This window comes from Pocillopora verrucosa, chromosome 6, assembly GCF_036669915.1.
Source record: "Pocillopora verrucosa isolate sample1 chromosome 6, ASM3666991v2, whole genome shotgun sequence".
In the NCBI taxonomy this organism is placed as follows: domain Eukaryota; kingdom Metazoa; phylum Cnidaria; class Anthozoa; order Scleractinia; family Pocilloporidae; genus Pocillopora; species Pocillopora verrucosa.
The window spans coordinates 20,566,501-20,588,158 of NC_089317.1; the positions used below are offsets into that span (position 1 = coordinate 20,566,501).

Sequence of the window (21,658 nt, forward strand, 5' to 3'; positions counted from 1 at the left end):
TACTGTGAAATAATGGTAGTTTTTTTCAATTGAAATATCAGGAAGCAAGTATGGCAACCGAACAAGACAATCTTCACAAGCTGCGCGAGGCACTGGAACAAGAGGAGGAAGAATTAGCCGCCCAGGTATGCCAACTTGAACAGTTTTTTCCGTGAACATTCAATATCATTAGGAAGGGTTACGGTCATACTTCGTGTTGAAATACAACAATGATAAAGCATGATCGTTTGTTTCGCTTTAATTTTGATGTGGAGCGCGATGTGTCTATCACAAAGTGTTCGTTTTCTTTAGGCGATGAGTTCCACTGGTTACATTGGCTTGGGTGAAATCGCAGAATCTGGTGGTTTGACCACCATAAACTTGCAATTAAAGCATTAAATTTCTGATATTCCTTGCTCACTAGTTGCGAAGACTCGTGCTTGTCGGGTACCCTTGTCGCTGCAATAACAAAAACAATTTTTCTGACTGCTACAGCACGTGCGTTTGGGAGTTTCTCTGATGAAAGACTAAAATATTTCCTTGATACTCATGAATATTTTCCCTTTTTCCCCTTTGGTTCTTTTTATCATAGAGGAGAGCATTGGAGGAGAATCAAGAGGAAATAGAGGAGGAAAGAAAGCGACTTGTGCAGCAGAGAGAGGTAATTTTAAAAAACTTTCACTCCTCTGATTAAAAAGCCGGCCTGTTCAAGTTCTCCTGGCCAGTGATTATACATTCCTTCTTGGCTAATATTGAGAATTTGTTGTTATATCATTACTGTGGTTCTTTGCTGGTATATTCTTACTCCTCTTGTACTGTATGCTTAACATTGTGTTTTTTCCTTTTTGTTGCTATTACGCAAATGTAAGGTCATCTGGTTTTATCGTCTCTTTCCCGCAGGCTCTAGCTCGAGCCGGCGAGCAAGCAGCGGCATCGACAGGAGAGGATGAAACACTGGCAAGGCTTCAGTTAGATGAGATCAAGGCAGCCATCTCAAGTAGTGAACGTGACTTAAACAAATTAAACAGGTTCATGTTTCGAATTTCGTGATATTAATTTATTAATTCGGTATGTAACGCTTTATTTTTAACTCAACCCTTTAACCCCTGAGGCTGACTAGCATCTAAGTTCTCCTTACTAATAAGACACTCCCGATTGTCAAACAACCTCTCCTTGTAGGTACCACAGAAAATGTATAAGGAGCAGTATGGAGAATATACACATTGATGCGAGAGTGTAAAGGGTTAATGGCTCACCATACCAGATGATTTTGGGAGCCAACACGAGGGTGATATGAGATATCAACTGGTTTCTTTTCTTGTTTACAGATTGAAAAAGAACCTTGAAATCGAATTGGACAAGTTAAGCAAAACTAAACAAGAGCTTCAGCATGATATCAGGTTGGTTACCAGACTGCGTGATGCTATCTTCCAGCTTCGACCGTTACACACGAATATCATTGCGTTACCTTATTGTTAATCACGAGTTTCAAGAAAATCTGGTTACCAGTGCTCTACCGCCGCCTTTAAGACCTCTTACCGCTGTCTGTTGAGCCTGCGAACAAGCTTTCGTGTTTGAGTTTCGCCTCACGACCTCTTTGACGGGCACAGCTGCTCGTTACACCATAGGCAGGTGTTTATAGAAAGAGTTCTGGGTATTCTTGTAATTAATCCTCTTTTAATTGCTTCATCACAGCAATCTTACGAAAAATCTGAAAGAACTGAAAGAAAGTTGTCGAAAGCAGAGTGAAGAGCTACAAGACCTTCTGATTCAGCGAGATAAACTTCAAGAAGAAACCATCACTAACGGTGAACACGAAGACACCCTGGTAAATGAAAATGGTCTTGATAAGCCAGTGGCCTCCACATCGAAAGTTAGAGATGTAAAGAAAAGACCCAAAAAACAAGGGGCTGATTTGGGTTCTGAAGATGAAGCTCTACATGTCGAGGACCTGGAACCTCCTGGTGTTTCCGCTTCTCAGGTACCTTCCTTGACCGTATCAACAAACGCCTCGGTCTTAAATGCCAGCCCTTTTTTCTCCGCAAATTTCGCTGAATTTTAAACCTCGTGCGCTTGAGCCCGCGTTATTGACCGCATACCTGTCACGTAGCATTTCGTTATTCAGCTCTGCCGCGCCCTGACTAGGTCTTTGTGTTGTACTCTTGGGTAAGGCACTAAACAGTGTCTCTCTCCACCTAGGTGCATGGGGAAACTTGAAAAGTTGCTTAAGTGTACGTGCGATCAGCGGTTTGCCTTTCAGGCGAGAAATGCCTTCGTGTCCCTATTTTTAAAACCTCTACTTCTATACATTCTTATTTTTTCTTTATTATGGTATTTTTGACCGAAAGAAAGAACACTACACTATTACAAACACAACAACTGTATTAAACAATTTGTAATACTCTTACTTGAGTGCGACTTCTATGGAAAATACAGTAATTGTCCTTTATAAACTTACTTAAGCCCACTAAAAACTATAACTTAGCTCACCACTGATACAATCTCACAGTTGTCTCCAAAGTTCCTCGAAATGAACAATCTTCCACAATACTGGTGTAGCTCTCTCGGTATAGCTTTCCAGGTAACTAGTCTCTCCCGAAAACCACAACTGACTACTACTACACGACTGAGACCTTATATACATTTACAGAGTATTCTAGAACATTTCCGGAAGCTCACAACACAACTATTTTAGTTGCATTACATCAATACTACGTGACCTTAAAGAATGTTCAAACAAGAATATTAATTTTTTTATAGGGCAATCGTCTGGTGCCACCTTCAGACATGAAAGGTACTATGATTATAATTATTAATGATTAATTAATCAGTAACGCGATTTGATCTGTTATATTATCGGAGCAGGCGCATTAGTAACTCTCACTTCTCTTCCGGGTAAAACCCCCCGATAATATTGATTTATAATATCAATCAAATGCTCAATTCCACATTAAATTTCAGATTTAAAACCCAATTTAGTGTCATGAGGGGCGCTTTCTTATTGAATGTGTACAGTAAACGGGGATTGCCTTTGCTTTTCTTCACTTTGTGATTGGTTCCAAAAATTCGCCCCTCCTTCTCAACCAATCAGATACAACAAAACAGAAGCCAATCGTTAACTAGTTGCATACGTTTTCCAGCGTGAGAGTCCATTTACAATAATTCTCTCTTTAGTGCATTGTAATATTATCCTTTATTCTGATAGTCCGTTGCGATTCCACAGGTTTTAGTTCTACGACGCGCAGTAGAAAAGCGCTCCAATACTTGAAACTTGGTGCATTGTCGGTAAAAGGCGCACAGCAGTTTATTTTAAGCAAGGCTATATATTTAAAGACTTCGTAGCGATAATCTGATTTCTCTTTCATCTCAACTTCTCCACTGCCTTAAGTTATTATGTTGGAATGTTCTTTGCTGTTCAATTCTTTACAAATTTGATCTCCCTCTTTAAAATGTTAGTATTTTGTTTACAGTTCGTTCAGACAGCGAGGACCTTTCCCCAGGTGAATTCTCTCCCCGGGCACCTGTGCATTCTACGGCCAAGAAAGGCCCAGCAGGAGTCCGAGCACCCAAAGAGCCTGGTGGACTGGGGAGAGCTTTCGATTTAGGTGAGTGACAATGTATGTCAGTGCAGGTTAGACTAATTCTAAGCTCAGAAAACGGACGCCGCTCTCTCAGCCAATTAGATGCAAAGCTAAAGGTTCGCGTGTTTACCTGTACTTGACGCCAGGTTGGTATGTGTTGTGCGTTATTTACTTCTGGCTTCTTGTGATATTTGCATTTCCGGTCACTATTATTACCAGGATTTTGGTTGTACAACTCACAGTTGAAAAGCGCTCAGATACTAGTTTAGTACAAATTTGTCAACGTTCTTTTACGAATGCTGCGATCTGCTTAGTTACGCCACTCGCTATCTATTCCATGATAGATTGTGAGTCAGGTGATTTGCCCGACAAGCTGCAATTGTAAACAAAATGAATCGTAACCATAAGCATGTCTTGTTCTTAAGCGTTGAATTACAAGTAGATTTGTACTAAAACAACTAGATTACTTGCTCTCGATTTCTATGCGTGATAATTGATAAGGGGTCCGTCTTCGTCAAATAACACGTGATAGAAATCTCGAGCTCATCTAATTGTTCAGTATAAATATTGGTAAAGGTATTGTGAAGTTTCTTTCGGGGCTGATTACGTATTCTTATAATGTTTTGTAGCGGACATATCATCTGATGAAAGTTCTTCCGAGGATGTCCAAGGAACCTTTTTGTATTTAAAGAAGAAAGCTGAACTTCGTAACAGGTGAAAAAGTCACACATTAGACAGTCCTGCATTGTTATAAAAAGCACTAAACTTGGAAAATTAGTATTCAGGTTACCAGGATAGGGTTTAGCTAAGCTCTGGTGCCTCTGAGAATAGAATTTGATGAAAAGTTGTGTTGGTTCTGTACCTTCATCAGCATCACAGAGCAGTTCCTATTTAATTTGAGAGCGTAATCCGGCGCTCAAGGCAGTCTTGGCGCCGCGTGAACTTTTGGGAGCGAGGCACTCGGAAAAGCGAGTCGAGACTTTTTCTCCGATTTTTATTGATTTGCGCGAGAATTCAAGTTGGAAAGAAAAGGACTGGTCAACAAGTTTGGACTAAAAAGTTCGTGCTTTTTCTTGCAGTGAATTGAAAAGCCGCATTGCGCAAGAAGGAGATGCTATAACAAGGGCAAAGGAGTTCTTACGACGACAACGGCGCTCTGTGCAACGAAGACAAGTAAGCAGAATTTTAGATTAGGGTTAAACGGGTACGATTCACCTCCACCTGATGATATCTTTAATAGATGCACTCAACAATTTTCAAAAACTTCATTGATTTATTATGAACATATCACAATTTCTTCATGTAAAAGACCTCCAAGAAATTATTTGCTTGAAAGATTTACGGAAAGCGTTTCACGCAATGATCCTTGATCTCGAGTATCAAGTTATATAGGTGTAGGATAATGTTTTTGTTCCATACCAGATTATGACTTTTAACGAAACAATGTGATTTGAATGTGCCAGTTGGATTCCTTACCTGTAACCCACGGTGGAAAAGCGTCTTATTAAGAGAGATAAAGAACACAGCTAGTCACCTCGTATTGCGATAACATACGATAAATGGGCCAATTCTGATCCAATTACAGACTGTAAATTTTTACGTAGCAAGGGTTTTCCTCCTCATCAGGTCGCTTTAGAAGACGCTCGGAAAGAATGGACAAATGATGTGTCGCGGAACATTTCACGAGGAAAGGTTTGTTTTAACATGCATAATTCAAACTACTCTGGAATGGTGAGAATAATTCAGGAAAGTTTTATACATTGACTCCTCTTTCTCCTTTTGCAGCCGCTGTCCAGTCGTAATGCTAATTTTTTGGAAGATGTAAGAACACGCTTAGATGAGGTAAAGACGGTTTTCCTTTTAGATTAAAACTCTGGAAAGTACTCAACCATTTGCCGTCGCGCCTGGTCTCCTTCCCTTTCTCCTTTTCCCTTTTAAGGAGGACCATAGGAAAAGATTTTTGGAAAACTTGAGGGTAGTTTTCCAGTAAGTGTCGAAAGTGGCAGGGTATTAATTTGGTTTTTACTCCATTGCGCCCTTTGATTGGTCAAGAAATATCACATTACCTTCACAAGCAAGTGGCGATTGGTTCCTTTTGACGGTTTTCTCTGCTCTGTAAGGTCTTTTTGATTACTTTCGCTTTGGTTCTTAAGTACTCGATTTAAGATGCGTTCCATGAGGGTGTTTACTTGCCAACAATTGGCAAACTAACCGATTGTGGTACATGTGAATCTTATACAGTGCGGCCAGATGCGTTCTTGTCTCCATGCACACTTGTTCATTTAGGAGCCTTACACTGTGGATATTTTCTTGTTGCCCAGGAGGAAGCGGAGCTTGGAGTGGTAATGGACAACATGACCGCTGGCCAAGAACTGCTGAGACAGAAGGAAGATAGGCTCAGGGTTTTGGAGAATGCCTTGTTAGGCGGAATGGTAAGGTATTATCGTTGCTATTATACTCGAAATTATCTTGCTTGAAATTGGTGGGTTTTAAGTAATTTCGCGATGCGCATTAAATGCCAAATTCTCTCAACTAACATTAACAGCACTACCCTCTTTAAGTGTTAAGAATATTTTCTTTTTGATTTACAGTCAACTGCCTCGGACTCAGAAGACACATTCCTTGGGTATTCCAAAAACGCTCGTCCAACAAGAGACAGGCACCGTCCTCGGAAAACGCCGCGTAAGACTCTTGATGATGACGACAGCAGCGGCATCAGCAGTAGCGACTATGGTGACGTCATAAGCGGAAACGTAAGAAGAAGTGACGTCAAGATGGGCAGCAGACAGCCGAAAATGGCCCTTCCCAGAAACCTGAGGAAACCCTCCACTGGTGAAGACAGCTCCGAAGCCGTTCATTACTCTTTGCAGCAGATAAACACGGACTTGGCGCGAATTTTAACGTTACTTCAATCTCGTACACCATCCTTTACTTACCCAAGTGTCACGCCGGCCCCCTTCAGGGCTAAGCATGTCACGCAGCCGTTTCCTGATGCCCTCAGGGAGCCGCTTGCCGCGCCTGTTTATCCTGAAGGAAGTCGGGTCAGTCAAGCCCAGGCCCCTTATCAGTCTGGCACAGCAACAGATCCTTATCGTTCGAGAGGTGCTGGTGTTCCTGTGGTTCCCACCGGAGGTCCTGCGGTACCCAGCCGCCAAGGACAAACTAGTACTTTGTGAGTTTTTTTCGACGATTTCTTTTAAGAGGGGTTGTTGTCACTGGTATATCCTAGCATAGGCCGGTATATCCTAGCCAAGGCCATGCTTCCTTTGTTACATGTATTGCCAGTATTGGACCAGTATCCTGTGCGATGGAGCCGCAGTACTCCCAGTCGCGTTATGCTATCAAGAAGCGCCACAATACAATAACGGTTTATCTAAAATGTGGCGGGCTTGCTTGAGGTTAAATAACTATTGCAGTTGGATTTACCCGTGTGTCATTCTCTTTTAAATTACCATACATACGCTTATTTCCTTTTGTACTTAATTGATCGAATTGAAGGTCTTACTCAGGACACCGTCAAGACTAAAATTTCACGAGTGCCGTAGACATTAGAACGCTTAGATCTAATTCTTTTGTTTTATTGTTTGCCACAGCAATCCCTTGAAAAGCGCCCCTCCGCAATTCCAGGCTCCATACAGAAACCAAGAGAGCACTGAGTCACAACTGGAAAGGAAATGGAGATCCTACTTTGGAGGTGACGTTCACATCATGACTAAACAGCAACGATTTTAAAAACATTGAAGAACATAAATGGCTTAATTTGAGTGCTAACGTATTTTTATCTCCATTCGCATGATTATATCGTAGAGAACACCGAAGCATTTTATTTCCTATTTCCTATTTCAGATCAGTCACGTGACTCGCCAGCCTCACTTTCTCTCGGACCTACCATTAGTCTGTCAGGGTCAAGGTACGTAAAATGATGCACTTTCTTTTTATAATCTGAGCTGGGTGTCGCAAGGAAATCCGAGAGTGGTTTTTTTTTTTTTTTTTTTAACTCGAGCTACGCTAACAACACAACTGTATAATTTTTCTAATTTTTGTTGGACGACACCCGAATGAATAGGCTGTCATTCTCTCTAAGATTTCTTTTCCTTTTATTGATTTATCCTCAAAAGGGAGCCAGCAACCGTGAAGGACTGGACCTCGGAGAAGGAGTTAAGCACCGCTGAGCGATTGCAGTCTCATGCCGAGTGGCTTCGTAATTTTCGGCGCGAGGCAGGGCTGCATGTTAATAACGCAAGGGGACTGGAAGACAGAGCAGTTTCGTATCCTTTTTCCGTTTTCAACTTAGTTTTTTTTCAGGCCTATATATCAACTAGGTGGGCTATAATAGCGTTAAATACTAGAAATCGCGCCTCAGTTTGTTCTTATATATAGAAAAAAATTACTTTTCGAGTAATTTCGTAATTAACGGGACAAATTGCTGGAACGAATGAAAAGGAACAAAGAATTCATCCTTAACTCGTTCCTAGATTCCCCTCTAGCCAAGGATCAGCACGAGACTTTCCGCCAGGGATGTCAAGTGGTCATTCGTCATCATTCAGGCCTCCTCGGCTAACGCTTAATGAAAATAATGAAATTCGTTGGGTTTGATCGCAGTTCTACAAAAGCGTTATCAAGTTCCTAGCGGTGCTGAGTTTCAAAGGAGTACGTTTAACGTAAGAAAATTCTGGAAGAAATTTTAATGAAAAAACTGATGCTTGCGTTATAGAGGCAAGACTTGACTATGTCTAAGGAATTGACGATTTTGTGAAAGGTGGTTTTTGTGTGTGATTAGGGTTTACACTCATGATTGCAGGGAATCTGATTAAAGCAATTGAAAAACGTCTCTGTTTGCCACTAGTTGTCAGGTTTTGCTCTGCTAAGCAATCTCCTTGTAATGACAGTGAAGAACGTATTCACACAAGATCTCATCCGATTTCAAAGCGAAGTATTTTTATTCGAAGCTTGAACGTAATCTTTGAAATCATGATCAATATTCATACTCCATCTTTGAAATCCTGACCAATATTCAAACTCCATTCCATTATTTACAGTGCATGTATAAAAACAATTACGCGAACAATGAAAAAAACCCTGAGAACTACTAAGTTCTTACACTCAAACTCGGCTTTTCGAGAAAAAATCGATAACAAGTTATTGATTGGGTATGGGTGTTTGTCCAGGAGGGAGGGGTGGTTGTGCCGGTGGAAGAATATGCCCGCCTTTACGTGACAGCAAAGTTATTTCATCCTTGAGAGCGTCGATTTCTTGAGCCTGCAATTGCACCAGCTGGACCAAACGCTGCCGTTCCCGGATGTCAGCCTTACGACTTCCGGTAAACTCCGTACCAAGTGACTTTTGTCGTGAGTTCAGCATCTGTTCAAGCTCTTTCTTTTCTTGCAATAAAACAGTGAAAGTGTCCAATCTCTGCGTGTTCTCCCGAGTAAGTTGCGTCACCTTGCCCTTGTAGGAGTCAATCTTGCTCTAAGTAAACAACAACAACAATCAACTTAAACCAGGAGTAGGTCTCGACAACCAATTCGGTGGTGAAAGTAAAGAAAGAGCAGAACCAGAAATCTGTGATGTGGGGAGAATTTGACTGCGAAAACACAGTTTTGTTTTTTTCCAATAACATAATTTCTTAAATAAGCAGAGAGGTATTTCAAACTTGCCCCCCTCTATTGCTATCTACCCTCCGATACTTTTGACGTAAAGTTTTAAAGAAGAACTCACGTTCCACTTGGCGATCTCCGCGGCGCTCTTAGACTCTTGTTGTCTGAGTTTCTCCTTTAGTTCCTCGACAGTTCTGTTTACTGTAACAGTCTCAAGCTTTTCCAGATCCACCAATCGGCCAAATTTCAACATCAACATGTTACGAACTTTCTCTTCCAATTCACCGATCTAAGGACGAAGTACATTACGATGCAGTGTTACTTATAAGTCATGGTAATTTTGTGAGTTTTTTTCCTTTCCTATCTATTTTCTCACTCAATTATTCATTTATTTGTTTCTTTATTTTCAATCCGAAGAGCATCAGCGAGTGGGGAGCGGCCAAAGAAAAGATAGTAATCACTTGCAACGCCCGATCGCATGGCGAAAAAAGGACGATCAAAGAATCCAGTTTTTAAAGAAACCGTTACTCTGTTACCATTCTTAGAGTTTTTTTGGCCCATAATTTTGGCTACTTGGTTGTTGTTGTTGTTGTTATGTGCGACAGTTCTCCCGAAAAAGAACACTGCTTCGTGCACATCAGTTCAATAGAGGGCTTCCTGTGATTTGGCCAATTAGATGCTGCACAGTAACCTTACCCTGTTTTCCTGGACTTTCTTGTCGCGGATGAGCTGCACATGAGTCTGGCGATGCTCCCTAAAAGATGAATAAAAACAACTCAGATTTGGGTGACCTAAACAACAAATGCAAGTAGAAATAAATTTTATAATCGTCTGTATAAAAGAGAATTTAAGATGCAAATCATATTTTTATCTTACCTATAAAGTCTCTTCTGCTCAGCCTTCTCTTTTTCCAGCTCTTTGATCCTGTGCTGTAGTCGTACCAGTCCAGGGCTGTTAAAAACAAGACACTGCGACAGATCCTGAGGCAGCACACTGTTTATCATGTACTGGATCTGATGAAATCTGAGCACCACAACCACGTCCAGTTCGTTAAGTTTTTGCTGCTTCTCACGCTAAAATTATTTCGGAAAAAAAAGCTGATTAGCAAGTTTTAAGGAGCTCTGTTGCGCTTACGCATCTTGAAAGACTCACGTTTATGATTTGCAATCCGAGCATTAAAATCTTTTTCATCCTTAAAAAATCCCTATCCACTCCGATTCATCTTAACGGCTTTTGTTCGACATTGAAAATTATGAATTAAGATTTTACTCCTATTCAAACAATTTTTTTAATCTACCGCAAAACGACCCCATACGCTGTTTTATTTTTAGGATTTTAAAATGGCAGTAAATTATACTTCATTCATTCTGCTTACCTGGAAAGCTTCCAAATCAGCTTCTGCCGTTTTTAAGGCACCATCGATGATCTTTGCTTTCTTTACAAGTGCGTCAGATTCCTTCTTCAAGGACTCGCTTGTTTTCTTCTCTTCTGCCAATTCTTCTTCCAGGTCTAAGCGGCGTTCGCGTAGCTGACAAACCTTGAATCGAGATATAAAAATCAGCACCCATGTCAATCAATCAAGCGATCAATCAATCAATCAATCAATCAATCAACCAGTCAATCATTAAGTCATCCAACCAATCAGCGAGTCAATCAGTTAGTCAACATGTCAATCAATCAACTACGCAATTCACTTGTTTTAAAGCAGAAGATACGGTTACCCTCTCTACCCGAGCAAGAACCTCATGATCAAACCGAATGACGATAAATTAAAAAAACCCACATAGAAACTCAGCGAAACTGATTTCAGTAAGTACGAATAAAGTCAAGTTAAGTTGCTCGAGCCTGAGGGCATATTACTGTCGAAGCTTATTCCATTGTACGTAGTATGAAGCGATTTGAACATTACTATTCCCCACTAGACAGGATATTACTTCCATTGAGGGTTATTTCCAAGCAATTCACCAGGTTTCCCTGACAATTTGCAAGTATACAATTGTCTAGCCCAAGAACACATCACATTGACCCATGAAGGGCTTAAACCTAGACCTCCCTATCCACATTCCGACGCGCTAATCATTAGGCCACCGCGTCAGCCACTCCATGTAGTAGTCCCCATGTACAAAGGATAAGTAACACACCTGATCAAACAAAGCTTGGTCACACCCTGGTGGACACACGCTGTCGTCCAGTTCCTCTGCGTCAGAATCCTCTTCATCACTGGATGACAAATCCTCGTCGCTGTCCTCATCCTCGCTTTCTTCGTCCGAACCCTCCTCAGCTTGAGTTTTCTTCTTGGCACGTTTGATTTTTTTCTTAAAAACGCGTGTCAAAAACGACTCGAACTTGTTGTTCTCACCAAGAGCTGCCGTGAATGTGGTGTACAGCGCTTTTTCCTGCTCTTGGAGCTTTTCGATGTCTTGTTTCTTAGAGTCTAATTTCAACTGACAGTCTTCCACCTGGAGGAGAAACAAGTTTGATCCGTTATCGCTCAAGCCAAGACCAAAAGATTAGACAAACACCTTTTTCCATTAGTTTTAACTGGCTGGCCCGCATTTTTTTCCGCAAATAGATATACAAATACAGCGCAAGCTAATCTGTCCTTTAAGTAGGGCCAATTAGTTTATACACTTCTACGCAGACTGCACGTGATACGCGCGGGAGTTTGAAGATGACAATACAAATTTCTCAGGTGTTTTGAACTCTAAGCAGCGTTGGTTGCGTGCGCCGACAAGAACATAGGTTTTTCAGTTTCGCCAGGTCTAATAAAATCGACAAACCAATAATGAGTGCTGGAGCAGTGCTCAGAAAATGAGTTGGAATATAAAAATATTTTGTTGAGTTTGCCACACGACAACCAACGTTTGAAGAAAAAAACAAACAGCTCATCGCTGTGAAGTCTTTCTTAATACCTTCTCCTGCATCTCCTCCTTCTCAGAAAGTTTAGTGTTTACTTTGTTAGCAAAGCTGTTCTCTCTTTTCTCGAACTCTTTTAGCAGCATGAATTCTTCAAACAGAGTAACTTGCCTGTCAAAAAAGAAACAAAATCAACCAAACGAGGCTTAGAGTCTTCCCATAATTTCATAAATACAATTTCTGTTCTGTTACTTTACAGCAATATCTCATTTTATTGTCGTTTTTAATCATTATTTATTGTACCTGTGCAACAGTTACTGAATTGGTAAATAAATAAAGCTTACACTGGTTTTCAAGCTGCTTCTTGACAAAAAACCCAAACGCTTAACGCCAGGATTCGTGGAATAGAGTAACTGGAACACCAAGAGGGATAATCGAAAAGTTACCCTTAGTATCCCTCTCTCAGCCCTCCCACCCTTCCCCCCCTCCCCCCACCCCCACCCCCGACGCGGTCTGACGTCAACAGGGCAAAAAGAGAAATCGTGAAATTCGAAGGAAAAGGCGATGAGAAAAAAATTGAGACTGGGAGACCCCCTATTTTGCTGTTTTCATACCTGCCGCTTCAAGTCTAAGAAACTTCAAACCCCTTTACTATATGGAACTCACCTTAAGTCAGCGCACTTCACAGCAACTTCTAGATGCATTTTGTCGTGTCTTAGGTATCGCAGATCGGCATCAAATTTTTCCAATGTGCTGGTGATATTGTCGATCAATACATCTTGTTCGTATTGTAACCTGGATTGCAGAATAGATTGTTCAATATCATATGTTAAAAAACTTGTGGAAGTTTCAGGGTTTAGAGTTAGGGTTCAGAGTTGTTGGGACACTGTGAGCCTTGAAGTCACAATACCTTGCATGCGACAAAACCGAAAAAAAACGCACAATACTTTCAATTTTAAAATTCCCCGGTTAGCCAGTGTTGACATATTTTCCCGCGCGTGGGACAAGCTGGACCATTCCCGCGCTTGCCTTTGATTGGCCAGTTTCCCGTGCTTGCCGCCGGTTGCCCATTTTCTTGCGTTCCTTGCCTAATTTCATTTTGGCGCACGTTTTAATAGTGTGCCATTTTCACTTATTTAGTAAGACATTTTCCTGTTCCTTTTGTTGACGAATCAATTAGGTTTTCACTCAAATACGCCCCCACCCCGCCCCCTTTCCCCTCCGAACAAAAAAAATTGTTGAAAGAATACTTGTCCAACCTGATTTGCTCTTCATATTGCATTTCCTGCTCCAGCACGGACGGGTCCTCGCTGATGTCCTCTAACGCGGGCTCGGGGGTTTCTTTGTCCGTCAAAGTACTCAAACTAGACTTGGGCCTTCCAAGGGAATGTACAGAGACAGAAGAGGTAGAGCGGTCCCTTTGCTGTGTCCCTGGCTTGCTTGTTGGAGCCAATTTTGAGGTCTGAAAGGACAAGTGGATAACATTGATATAGAGAAAATACAATGTCCACAGAGAAATAAGAATAAAGAGGTCCATGAGTTAGTTCTGCACAAAGATAAACCCCTGTGTAGCTAAGGCCAGTCGTGAAATCTTTCAGCAAGTTAGCAAAAACGCAGTCTATGAGTTCCCCGTTGAAAACAAACGTCTGCTCACCTCAGTTCCCCCGCCACCAAATCCACCAAAACCTCCAAATCCCCCTCCCTGCTCTCCCTGATTAACCTTTTCAACCATTCGTTTCTTGAATTCAAGTAACTGCTCACGTGTGTATTCAAGGCGCCTACAAACGAAACAGAAATAAAATCAATAATCGACCTTACACCAGTTTTCTATTAAGAACTCACCCATGAACAGAAAAACTATTATAACACAATCTAAATGAAGACAATTTGGTTCATATTCGCGGGCATACATAAATGTTTGGGCCCATCAAAATAACTCTGATAAGGGTCACAACTTATTTATTCTCAAAAACATTAACTTTATTGCTACTATTATCACTTTGGAGGGCATCGAGAAAACAAGTTTTAATCAACTCTTTTGAAGCATTAATTAACCAACGTCTCCATTAACCCATTTGCAAATCTCACGTTCGCGCGCGCAAGTACACGTAAACACGTCAACAATGTTTAAAAGGAAATCCATGGCAACCAAAAATAACAATCACCGCGCTAAAACCCTGTTCAGTGTGCAAGGTGTAGATAGACTTATTGTCTCAGATTCCGTTCCACTAACACGCTTTTCAGTTGAGAAAAATGTCTAGAAACCTACTAGACAGGCTTAAAGAACTGCAAGATGCCATGGACTCTTGTCAGAGAAGTACAGAAAACTTAATCTATGATTACAGACAGAGCGTGCTACAAACGGCTGCCGTGGTGGCGGCCGCGAAAATCAATGAGGAGAAAGTTCAAGTTGAAAAGAAAAAAGAACTTCTCCGGAGAATGATCGACAGGGAAAGAGAAGCAAGTCAACTAGCTGTTGAGAAAGTGCACAGCACCGCAAAGAAATCTATTCAAGCCTTGATAAATGACAAGAACAAAGAGTTACAAAAAGCTCTTGATGACATAGAACGCACCCACAAGGAGGAGATGGCGAAGGTGAAAGATGAAACACGGCAGAAAACAATTCATCAGCTCACAGCGATAAAAAAGAGGAAAAAACGCGCAAGAGAAGATTCAAAACCGAAGGCTGCTAGAACTGAACGAGAGAGAGAAATACCAAAGTGCGCAAGTTGTGGAAAAGTGAGTGCTTCCTTGTTGATGTGCAGTGGTTGTCGTGTGAATTTGTACTGCGATGAAATTTGCCAAAAGAAAGATTGGGGCCGACATGAAAAGCACTGTCCAGAACCGACCATGCGTGAAAAAGATACCTAACACTGTTTACAACGTCCACAAGTTAAAATGTAAGAAATTTATAAATGACCGCAGTTCTCTTTAATAAACGGAAGCTGCTTTCACTGAAACGCACTGCTTGTCCAGAAATATTTGATTACCACCAAATACTATTTTATTGTGAAGAGTGTGTCAGAATTGCGGCTCAATCCTATGAGCAAACACAAATTTCTTTCGGCGAATGAGGCGCAGAAAAGTTTTCGTTTTTCTTTACTAAGGTGGAAAGAGACAGAAAGCTTCCAATACTTGATCGATCTGAAAAAATCTTCAGATAACAAAAAAAAACTTTTTTGTCCTGAACTTGTCAAATCCAGTTCTGATTGGTTTCCTGATTTTGATTGACGTTTTCCACCATAAACTGACTCTCTAACAAAACTTACTTTTCGGGACATTCATCAGGCATCATTTCGGGTATTTTCGGAATGGTCCGTCGGGAATACGGGTCGATCTTGCGCTGTACTTCCTCGAGTTGTGCGACCACTTCTTTCAACTACAAAATGAAAGTGCAAGTATAAACAAAACGACACAATTCTTGTAGACAGACTTCACTGCAAAGGAAGTAGGTTACCAATCTTGAATTACCTCTTTGATTATCTTGATTTTCTTATCTCGGAGAGCTAAGAATGAATGGTTGAATTCAAACTTATAATGATGAATCTGAAAAACAAAAAAAACAACAACAACATCAAAACCCGTTCACTTTTCCGAACATTTTAACTTACATTCCTTTCAAGCTCGATGAAATTTACTTTCAAAAAAAGCACAACGCAAAAATTTAATTAGTAAAATTTACCTGGTCAAGTAGGTTCAGGAGTTGAATTCTCTTCTTTTCCGCATTCACCCTTTGGCTTTCGGGTACCACATAATCTTTAGCAGTCTTCAGCTTATAATCGCCCATGTTTTCTCGCGCTTCTTTAATGGCAGCCAGATCTTTAGGATCTTCATAACCTTCGTCAGGTTTGCTACGATACAACTCGTCCCACTAAGATACAAATCAAAGTATGACTGTTGAAGAAATCTAGGAATGGCTGCAAAAAGAATTAACTGCAGAGCTTTCACATGCAATACATCCTAAAATTTATTTCAGTTACTATGAGAAACCTAGTGAGCTAGTAGGCTAGCTCTCGTCCTTTATGAGTTTTCCCGAGCTTGAATAAATTAATAAAGGGGGTTATTTTCTAAAGAAACTGTGGTGCTGCGTCGGTGGGGGAGTGTGAAAAGATCATTTGGAGAGAGGAACGCTCTAACGAAAGGCTAACGCTCGAAACGTCGACTTAGAAACTCTTTACGGTGGCCAATTTACATTATCAACTCAGTTAATAAAACCAAAGTATCTTGCAACTTGCTTTAGTTGAACTGTTCGCAACATAATGATCTAATAAATGTATTTTTTTGTTTTCCTTTCCTAAGAGGACAGGGAACGAATCCCGCAATCCTCGGTTTTGGCCCGACCACTGCCTCTTATTTGGAGCTTTACAAACGGACAGCAAATAGTTCTCAGTACCTCGCCTTGTCTGGCAAGTCTCTTTTGCCTACGGGCTTCTGCTTTAGCTAGCGCATTAGCGACTTTGCTTCCCAGCTGGCCTTGTGACGCTGGAGCTTGTTGCTGCTGTTGTTGTTGTTGTTGGTTTGCAGTTATCTTATCTTGTGTGCTACGTCTCTTCATCTGCATAAAATGATTTTCCGATCATAAAACTATTCCATATTCCAACATCAAGTATTGCAAGAATACACAAGGGATTTTAAATCAACGACAAATATAGTGGACGCCTAACATTCACGTTACCACTTTGGAGGAAGTATCTAGCAATAAAGTTAAAACTGGAGGACAATTTGCCACGATACCCTCCCCCCCCCCCCCCGCCTCATTCAATGTCATAAACTTACTGGGAGAAAAGTGCAATGTTGTCGGGGGGGGGGGGGGGAGAGGAAGAAAAGTAAGGGTATCAGGGATACCTTGGTATGTTGTTTCAATCACAACGTGATCACCTCATTTTTCTCGCTTTTATTTTGAGTTCTTATTGGCTCTTTGCGATTTTTCCTTTTTCTGATTGGCTGTTGCTATATAACTCGTGATTTTCTTTCATACGCCACTCAGCTCATTTCCAGTTTTCTTTCAAAAAGTCTCGATTGAGCATGCTCATAAATTAAGTATCGATGATAATCCCTTACCTGAGCTGCTTTCTGCGCTGCACTTGAGAAGCTCTTTCTCCCTGACACTCCCCCGTCAGTTCCCTCCCCACCTCTGGTCCCTCCGGCCTCTTGTAACAGCTGGTGAAGGTAGTCTGGTTTAGCTGCTCTGAAGGCTGTCACAAGATGAGGAGTAAGGAACGCGCGGAGTACGATCCGATCACATTCAACTTCGTCCTTAAATCTGCAAGGGAAAAAAACAAGCATTGTTTAATATCTTATTTCAATCAACAGCATCAAAAAGTCGTCACGACACGAAAATAGAGACATATAAAATTACAAAGAGATGCCATACCCGAGTTTAAAACCTAATTCTGTATCTCAGTGGAGGAACACATGACAGCAAAATGTGAAAGCTTTTCTCACCTTTTTTGTAGTTTTTTCAATCCAATAGACTTCTTTTCTGCTTCCCAAGCCATCTCTTTACGAACAAGTTCAATCTAAAGGCCAAAATCAAAAACAGAAACAAAAACAGGTTCGTCTGATGCATTTACTCGGCAAGAGCACCTGGATTAGCTTGCGTCACGTTCACAGTAAGTGTAGGCAAGGGAAAAGTTAAGCGAGCGGGAAAGTCCAACAATTTTTTCCTTTTGCGCACAACGCCTTCTCGCTTGTCCTAACGATTTGAGCGTCTTGAACAGTTAGGCTACAAATAGACTACTTAATGTATACTCACTTTGTTATCCACCTCAGCTTTCTGTTCCGTGACGAGATCGGGATCAATTTCGAATTCCTGAAAGTAACAAAAGCACGGAGTCCCTCAGATAACAGATTAAAAAAAACATTGTGGACTTGACTCCTTACCACAAATCTCATGCAAGCAGGATTGGAAGATTTTACAGTTTACTTTACAGCGGTTGATGATATTTCGGTCAACACAAAAATGGGAAAAAAAAAACTTACATCGGTTGTAATCTGCACATGTGGAGGAAGTTTCTGATTTCTCGTCATTAACTCCTTAAAGGCTCTTCTTAAATTTCCAATCTTTCGACGGATGTTCTGGAAAAAGAAGGAAAACAAAGTATAGCTACGAAACATAATTGCGATCCCAGGGATTTTTTCACTTTGCACACGTGGCTGATTCCGAAGTCAAGTGGTAAAACTTGAGGCACACACAAGGGTCGGAGAGAGTTCTCCTCTTTCACCGAGGCGTTTTTCCTCTTACGCGAGCTCCCAGAAACTTAGCTCTCTTTTCTCGTGCGGTTGCTACGCAGTTTACCTTTTGAATGGGCTTACATGCGCTGCGCCTGTAAATACCTGCTTTTTCTCCTCGGCCAATTTAACCAATCTGTCATGTTCCGCCTTCTGCTTCTCGAGTTCAATACTGTAATGGTTTGGGTCATCAATATCGTCGATCTTCTTCACTATTTCTTCACCTTCTTCTCCAATCAGCTTCTAAAATAATCAGGATATGATAGCCAGACATTAGAATGGGGTTGACCATCCTCTGTACCTTCTTCTCCTCTGTCTGTTTGATTACGCCTTTATTTTAATACAAGATAATACAAACAAGCGAGGAAAGGATTTCCCGAGGTTATTTAACGAAACACCTACATTGTCTTACACGAAAAAAGTTTTTAATTTTTTTCTTTTCGCCGAAAATGGGAGTGACTATGTGATTGGTTGAGAGCCAGGCGTATGATTTCTGGACTAATCACGGAAGTGCAGTGCAGCTAAAACTGTAGTTACCCGAATTATTCTTGACAACAGACCAAACATTGTTCTATACTGGCCTTATGCCCCATTCATACAAGCAAAATATATTTAGTAAGACCAGGGTTTTGCTTGTACAGGATGACAATTAGCAACTGAAAAGTGCAAAGGTGAATTTTACATAGGGTTCAAGTAATCACCATCTTGAATTTTCATTGTGCTAGATTTGAAGTCGACAAACATCATATTAAGCAAATACTATGAAGAGAACAATTTAAGCATTGGAGCATTACTTATTTCCCTCTGCTTATCTCACCTTTGCCGAGGGTATGGACACCTTATGAGACACTTTCAGGCCTTTCACAGCTTTATCCATGAAGCGAAACACAAAGAAGTTACCATCCATTCCAGCAGTGAAGACGTATTTGTCATCAAAGCTGGTTTTAATGTGTCGGATTCCTCCATGATGGTTGTCGTGCACATTAAGCGCCCAAAAATTGCTGAAGTTTTCAAAGTCGTTCGATCCGTCTAGAGGATGAATACGAAGAACTCCATCGTCCATACCAAAAAGGAGGAATTTACCTGAGTGACTGAAAACGAAAGACAGAAGATTTCAGTACATGCATTTGAAAACATCGACGCATGGAGAACCGGTGTCCTGAGGATCGGCCCATTGGACTCTAGGTCAAAAACTTCGGGGTCAACTCCTGGCCAGAATAACAAATAAAATTGGCTGGAGATGAAGACTTCGAGAAGCATTTTACTCAAAGCATCAAATCTACGGAGCAACAAGTTTTAAATAACAAAAACTTCAGATTCAAGTGTCTATTTCAGCTTTCAGATTCAAGTGCTGAGATCCGAAACACACCAGTGGGATGAAAAGAGAATTTTACTCACGAAACTAAAGACAATTTTTATCCTAAGAGAGAATGAGGAAACTGTCTTGATGAAGCCTTCTAACGAAAGTCTTTACAACAGCAAGCTTTCACAACTTTGCACTTCTAAGCATTGACATGGAGAAGGGAAAACCTAAATTTCATAATCTCCGTCATACCTGAACCACACAGATCTAATGGGCGTATCATTGCTGTTGTCCACGGGTATGGATTTCACGGGTTCATCTCGGGTGTCCTCCTGCCCTTCTGCAGGAGGCGGTTTTTTACCATCATCAAATTCACACTGGTACATATACCCTGCATCCCAACCGCCCTGAAATCAAGATGACATCTACATTTGAATCACAAAATATAGATTACAAACTAGATTACGACTAAATTTTTGCGATTTCAAAATAGATGTAATGGAGTGCAATTTTAGGGACTAACACGGATTAGCTTACCATTGAAATCCAGAATTTCTCCGTTTTGCCGTGGTAAAATCCTTTAATAATTTCTCCTGGTTCTTTATGTTGTTCTTCTTCGTTCTCCTCTTCTTCCTTCTGTTCATCTCCGTCTTGTTCGTCTTCTTTTTTTTCTTCTTCCTGTTCTTCTTCCTCTTCCAATCCTCGTGCACGCCGCCGCGCTCGTTCTGCTTCTTTCTTTTTCCTATTCTCTTCTTCCTCTTTCGCCTTTTGCGCTTCTTCTTCAGCTTTCTGTAAAAACGTGAAACATCCCCATTACTGACCAAACATAAACATGCACTTTCAGCCGCACAAGCGCTTTCCGATCGACTGCCGTAAAAACCACAGCCACCGTAATGAAAACAGTCGATCAGAGTGAAGGAAATTATCATGTGACGCCAATGACGACTCGGGGAAAAAAAGCAAATTGATGAAAACGGGGAAAACACAAGTGGAAGGGGTGGAGTAGGTGGGGCAAGTAAGTGACCTCAAGCACGAGAAAGCGCAAGTTCAAAAGTATCTGATTAGTTGAGAGCATGGCGCGGGTCTTTCTAAACCAATCAATGAAACCCCAGATAATTTTCACCTTCACCACTGGATTAAAAATACCAAAGGCGAAAAAACTCCTCAGGTACCCACCCTGAGTTTATCCTTGACACTCTTGAAGTGGTACTCCTTGGTCTTCAGATTAGTCAGGGGGAGGTGGAACGTCTTACTCGTGTCATATTTACCAGGATCAGGAGCCTCGACGTGAAGAACTGTACCATCCTTACAGCTGATGAGTACGCTCTTTGGAGCCTGGAGACAAGATGAATCTCGATTATGAACGATAAGTACTGTGGAGTAACTAAATCTAATATGCTCATTTCATGACCCAATTTTACGTGAATGGAGAGAAAAACATTCAACGGCGGTTTTCGAAAGGGAAAAATTACGCTAACGTTTCTTTTTTCTATTTAATAGAGATTCCAAAGGCAGCAAACAGCTCAAGCGACTAACTGTGGAGAGCACCTATATCATCGCAAAAAGCAAACTATCATTCATGGACATTATGATGTACAACCCTAAAATAACCCTGCTCAAATATTATAATCCTCAACAAAATCCTCTACCCTGAAAATACAGCTACTTGTAGGATGAGAATTGCTTGATAGTGATAGAAATAGAAATAATAAAGAAGACAATTACTGCAATTTTAATTGAGTGTCGAAAATAATCCAGGTTTGCTTTGTTTTTGCTTTACCTCGCTCTGTGATTGGTCCAGGAAACTCAAGCCAAACTTTCAACCAATCAAATGCAAAGCTAAAAACCAATCACGACTTGGTCGCCCGCGTTTTCCCGCGCTTAAGTCATTTTTGGTCGGTTTTACTTTGACTTCTCATTGGCTCTTAGAGGTATTTTTCTTTCTTCTGATTGGCTGTTACGACACTCAATTGAAAGCGCTCAATATCTCCAATTACCTTAGGTTCGTTTGACCATTCCATAGACACAACTGGAGAAGCAGTCTCAATGAATCCTATCGGTTTGTAAGTTTCAGCAACAGTGAAGAAGAAAACTGTGCAGTCGTCACTCTG

General features: G+C 41.0%; 2 protein-coding genes across 3 annotated transcripts in view; one reads left to right on the top strand and one right to left on the bottom strand.

The window, feature by feature from the left end:
- Nucleotides 1-8,391, top strand: part of LOC131792430 (centrosomal protein of 164 kDa) — a 20,720-nt gene extending 12,329 nt beyond the window's left edge. Inside the window, exons 17-33 of the mRNA XM_059109800.2 lie at nucleotides 42-125; nucleotides 572-640; nucleotides 880-1,007; nucleotides 1,308-1,379; nucleotides 1,675-1,960; nucleotides 2,740-2,773; nucleotides 3,450-3,584; nucleotides 4,190-4,274; nucleotides 4,640-4,733; nucleotides 5,187-5,252; nucleotides 5,346-5,402; nucleotides 5,882-5,992; nucleotides 6,152-6,732; nucleotides 7,154-7,254; nucleotides 7,407-7,470; nucleotides 7,679-7,828; nucleotides 8,036-8,391. Of these exons, the coding sequence (XP_058965783.2) occupies nucleotides 42-125; nucleotides 572-640; nucleotides 880-1,007; nucleotides 1,308-1,379; nucleotides 1,675-1,960; nucleotides 2,740-2,773; nucleotides 3,450-3,584; nucleotides 4,190-4,274; nucleotides 4,640-4,733; nucleotides 5,187-5,252; nucleotides 5,346-5,402; nucleotides 5,882-5,992; nucleotides 6,152-6,732; nucleotides 7,154-7,254; nucleotides 7,407-7,470; nucleotides 7,679-7,828; nucleotides 8,036-8,156 (2,238 nt within the window). The 3' untranslated portion in view covers nucleotides 8,157-8,391. The remainder of the gene's footprint in view (nucleotides 1-41; nucleotides 126-571; nucleotides 641-879; nucleotides 1,008-1,307; nucleotides 1,380-1,674; nucleotides 1,961-2,739; nucleotides 2,774-3,449; nucleotides 3,585-4,189; nucleotides 4,275-4,639; nucleotides 4,734-5,186; nucleotides 5,253-5,345; nucleotides 5,403-5,881; nucleotides 5,993-6,151; nucleotides 6,733-7,153; nucleotides 7,255-7,406; nucleotides 7,471-7,678; nucleotides 7,829-8,035) is intronic.
- The window catches only part of LOC131792405 (cilia- and flagella-associated protein 44-like), a 23,690-nt gene continuing 10,291 nt past the window's right edge, over nucleotides 8,260-21,658 (bottom strand). The window contains exons 12-35 of one of the 2 annotated variants that reach the window (XM_059109776.2): nucleotides 21,545-21,655; nucleotides 20,724-20,882; nucleotides 20,085-20,336; nucleotides 19,800-19,954; nucleotides 19,062-19,335; nucleotides 18,350-18,487; nucleotides 17,996-18,091; nucleotides 17,769-17,825; nucleotides 17,459-17,532; nucleotides 17,075-17,276; nucleotides 16,407-16,568; nucleotides 15,696-15,884; nucleotides 15,485-15,559; nucleotides 15,283-15,392; nucleotides 13,668-13,791; nucleotides 13,273-13,475; nucleotides 12,680-12,808; nucleotides 12,070-12,184; nucleotides 11,299-11,616; nucleotides 10,533-10,694; nucleotides 10,034-10,230; nucleotides 9,854-9,911; nucleotides 9,279-9,446; nucleotides 8,260-9,029 (exon numbers count right to left, since the gene is read on the bottom strand). In XM_059109776.2, the coding sequence (XP_058965759.2) occupies nucleotides 8,700-9,029; nucleotides 9,279-9,446; nucleotides 9,854-9,911; nucleotides 10,034-10,230; nucleotides 10,533-10,694; nucleotides 11,299-11,616; nucleotides 12,070-12,184; nucleotides 12,680-12,808; nucleotides 13,273-13,475; nucleotides 13,668-13,791; nucleotides 15,283-15,392; nucleotides 15,485-15,559; nucleotides 15,696-15,884; nucleotides 16,407-16,568; nucleotides 17,075-17,276; nucleotides 17,459-17,532; nucleotides 17,769-17,825; nucleotides 17,996-18,091; nucleotides 18,350-18,487; nucleotides 19,062-19,335; nucleotides 19,800-19,954; nucleotides 20,085-20,336; nucleotides 20,724-20,882; nucleotides 21,545-21,655 (3,858 nt within the window). In that variant the 3' untranslated portion in view covers nucleotides 8,260-8,699. The remainder of the gene's footprint in view (nucleotides 9,030-9,278; nucleotides 9,447-9,853; nucleotides 9,912-10,033; nucleotides 10,231-10,532; nucleotides 10,695-11,298; nucleotides 11,617-12,069; nucleotides 12,185-12,679; nucleotides 12,809-13,272; nucleotides 13,476-13,667; nucleotides 13,792-15,282; nucleotides 15,393-15,484; nucleotides 15,560-15,695; nucleotides 15,885-16,406; nucleotides 16,569-17,074; nucleotides 17,277-17,458; nucleotides 17,533-17,768; nucleotides 17,826-17,995; nucleotides 18,092-18,349; nucleotides 18,488-19,061; nucleotides 19,336-19,799; nucleotides 19,955-20,084; nucleotides 20,337-20,723; nucleotides 20,883-21,544; nucleotides 21,656-21,658) is intronic. The other variant, XM_059109784.2, reaches the window with a different exon arrangement.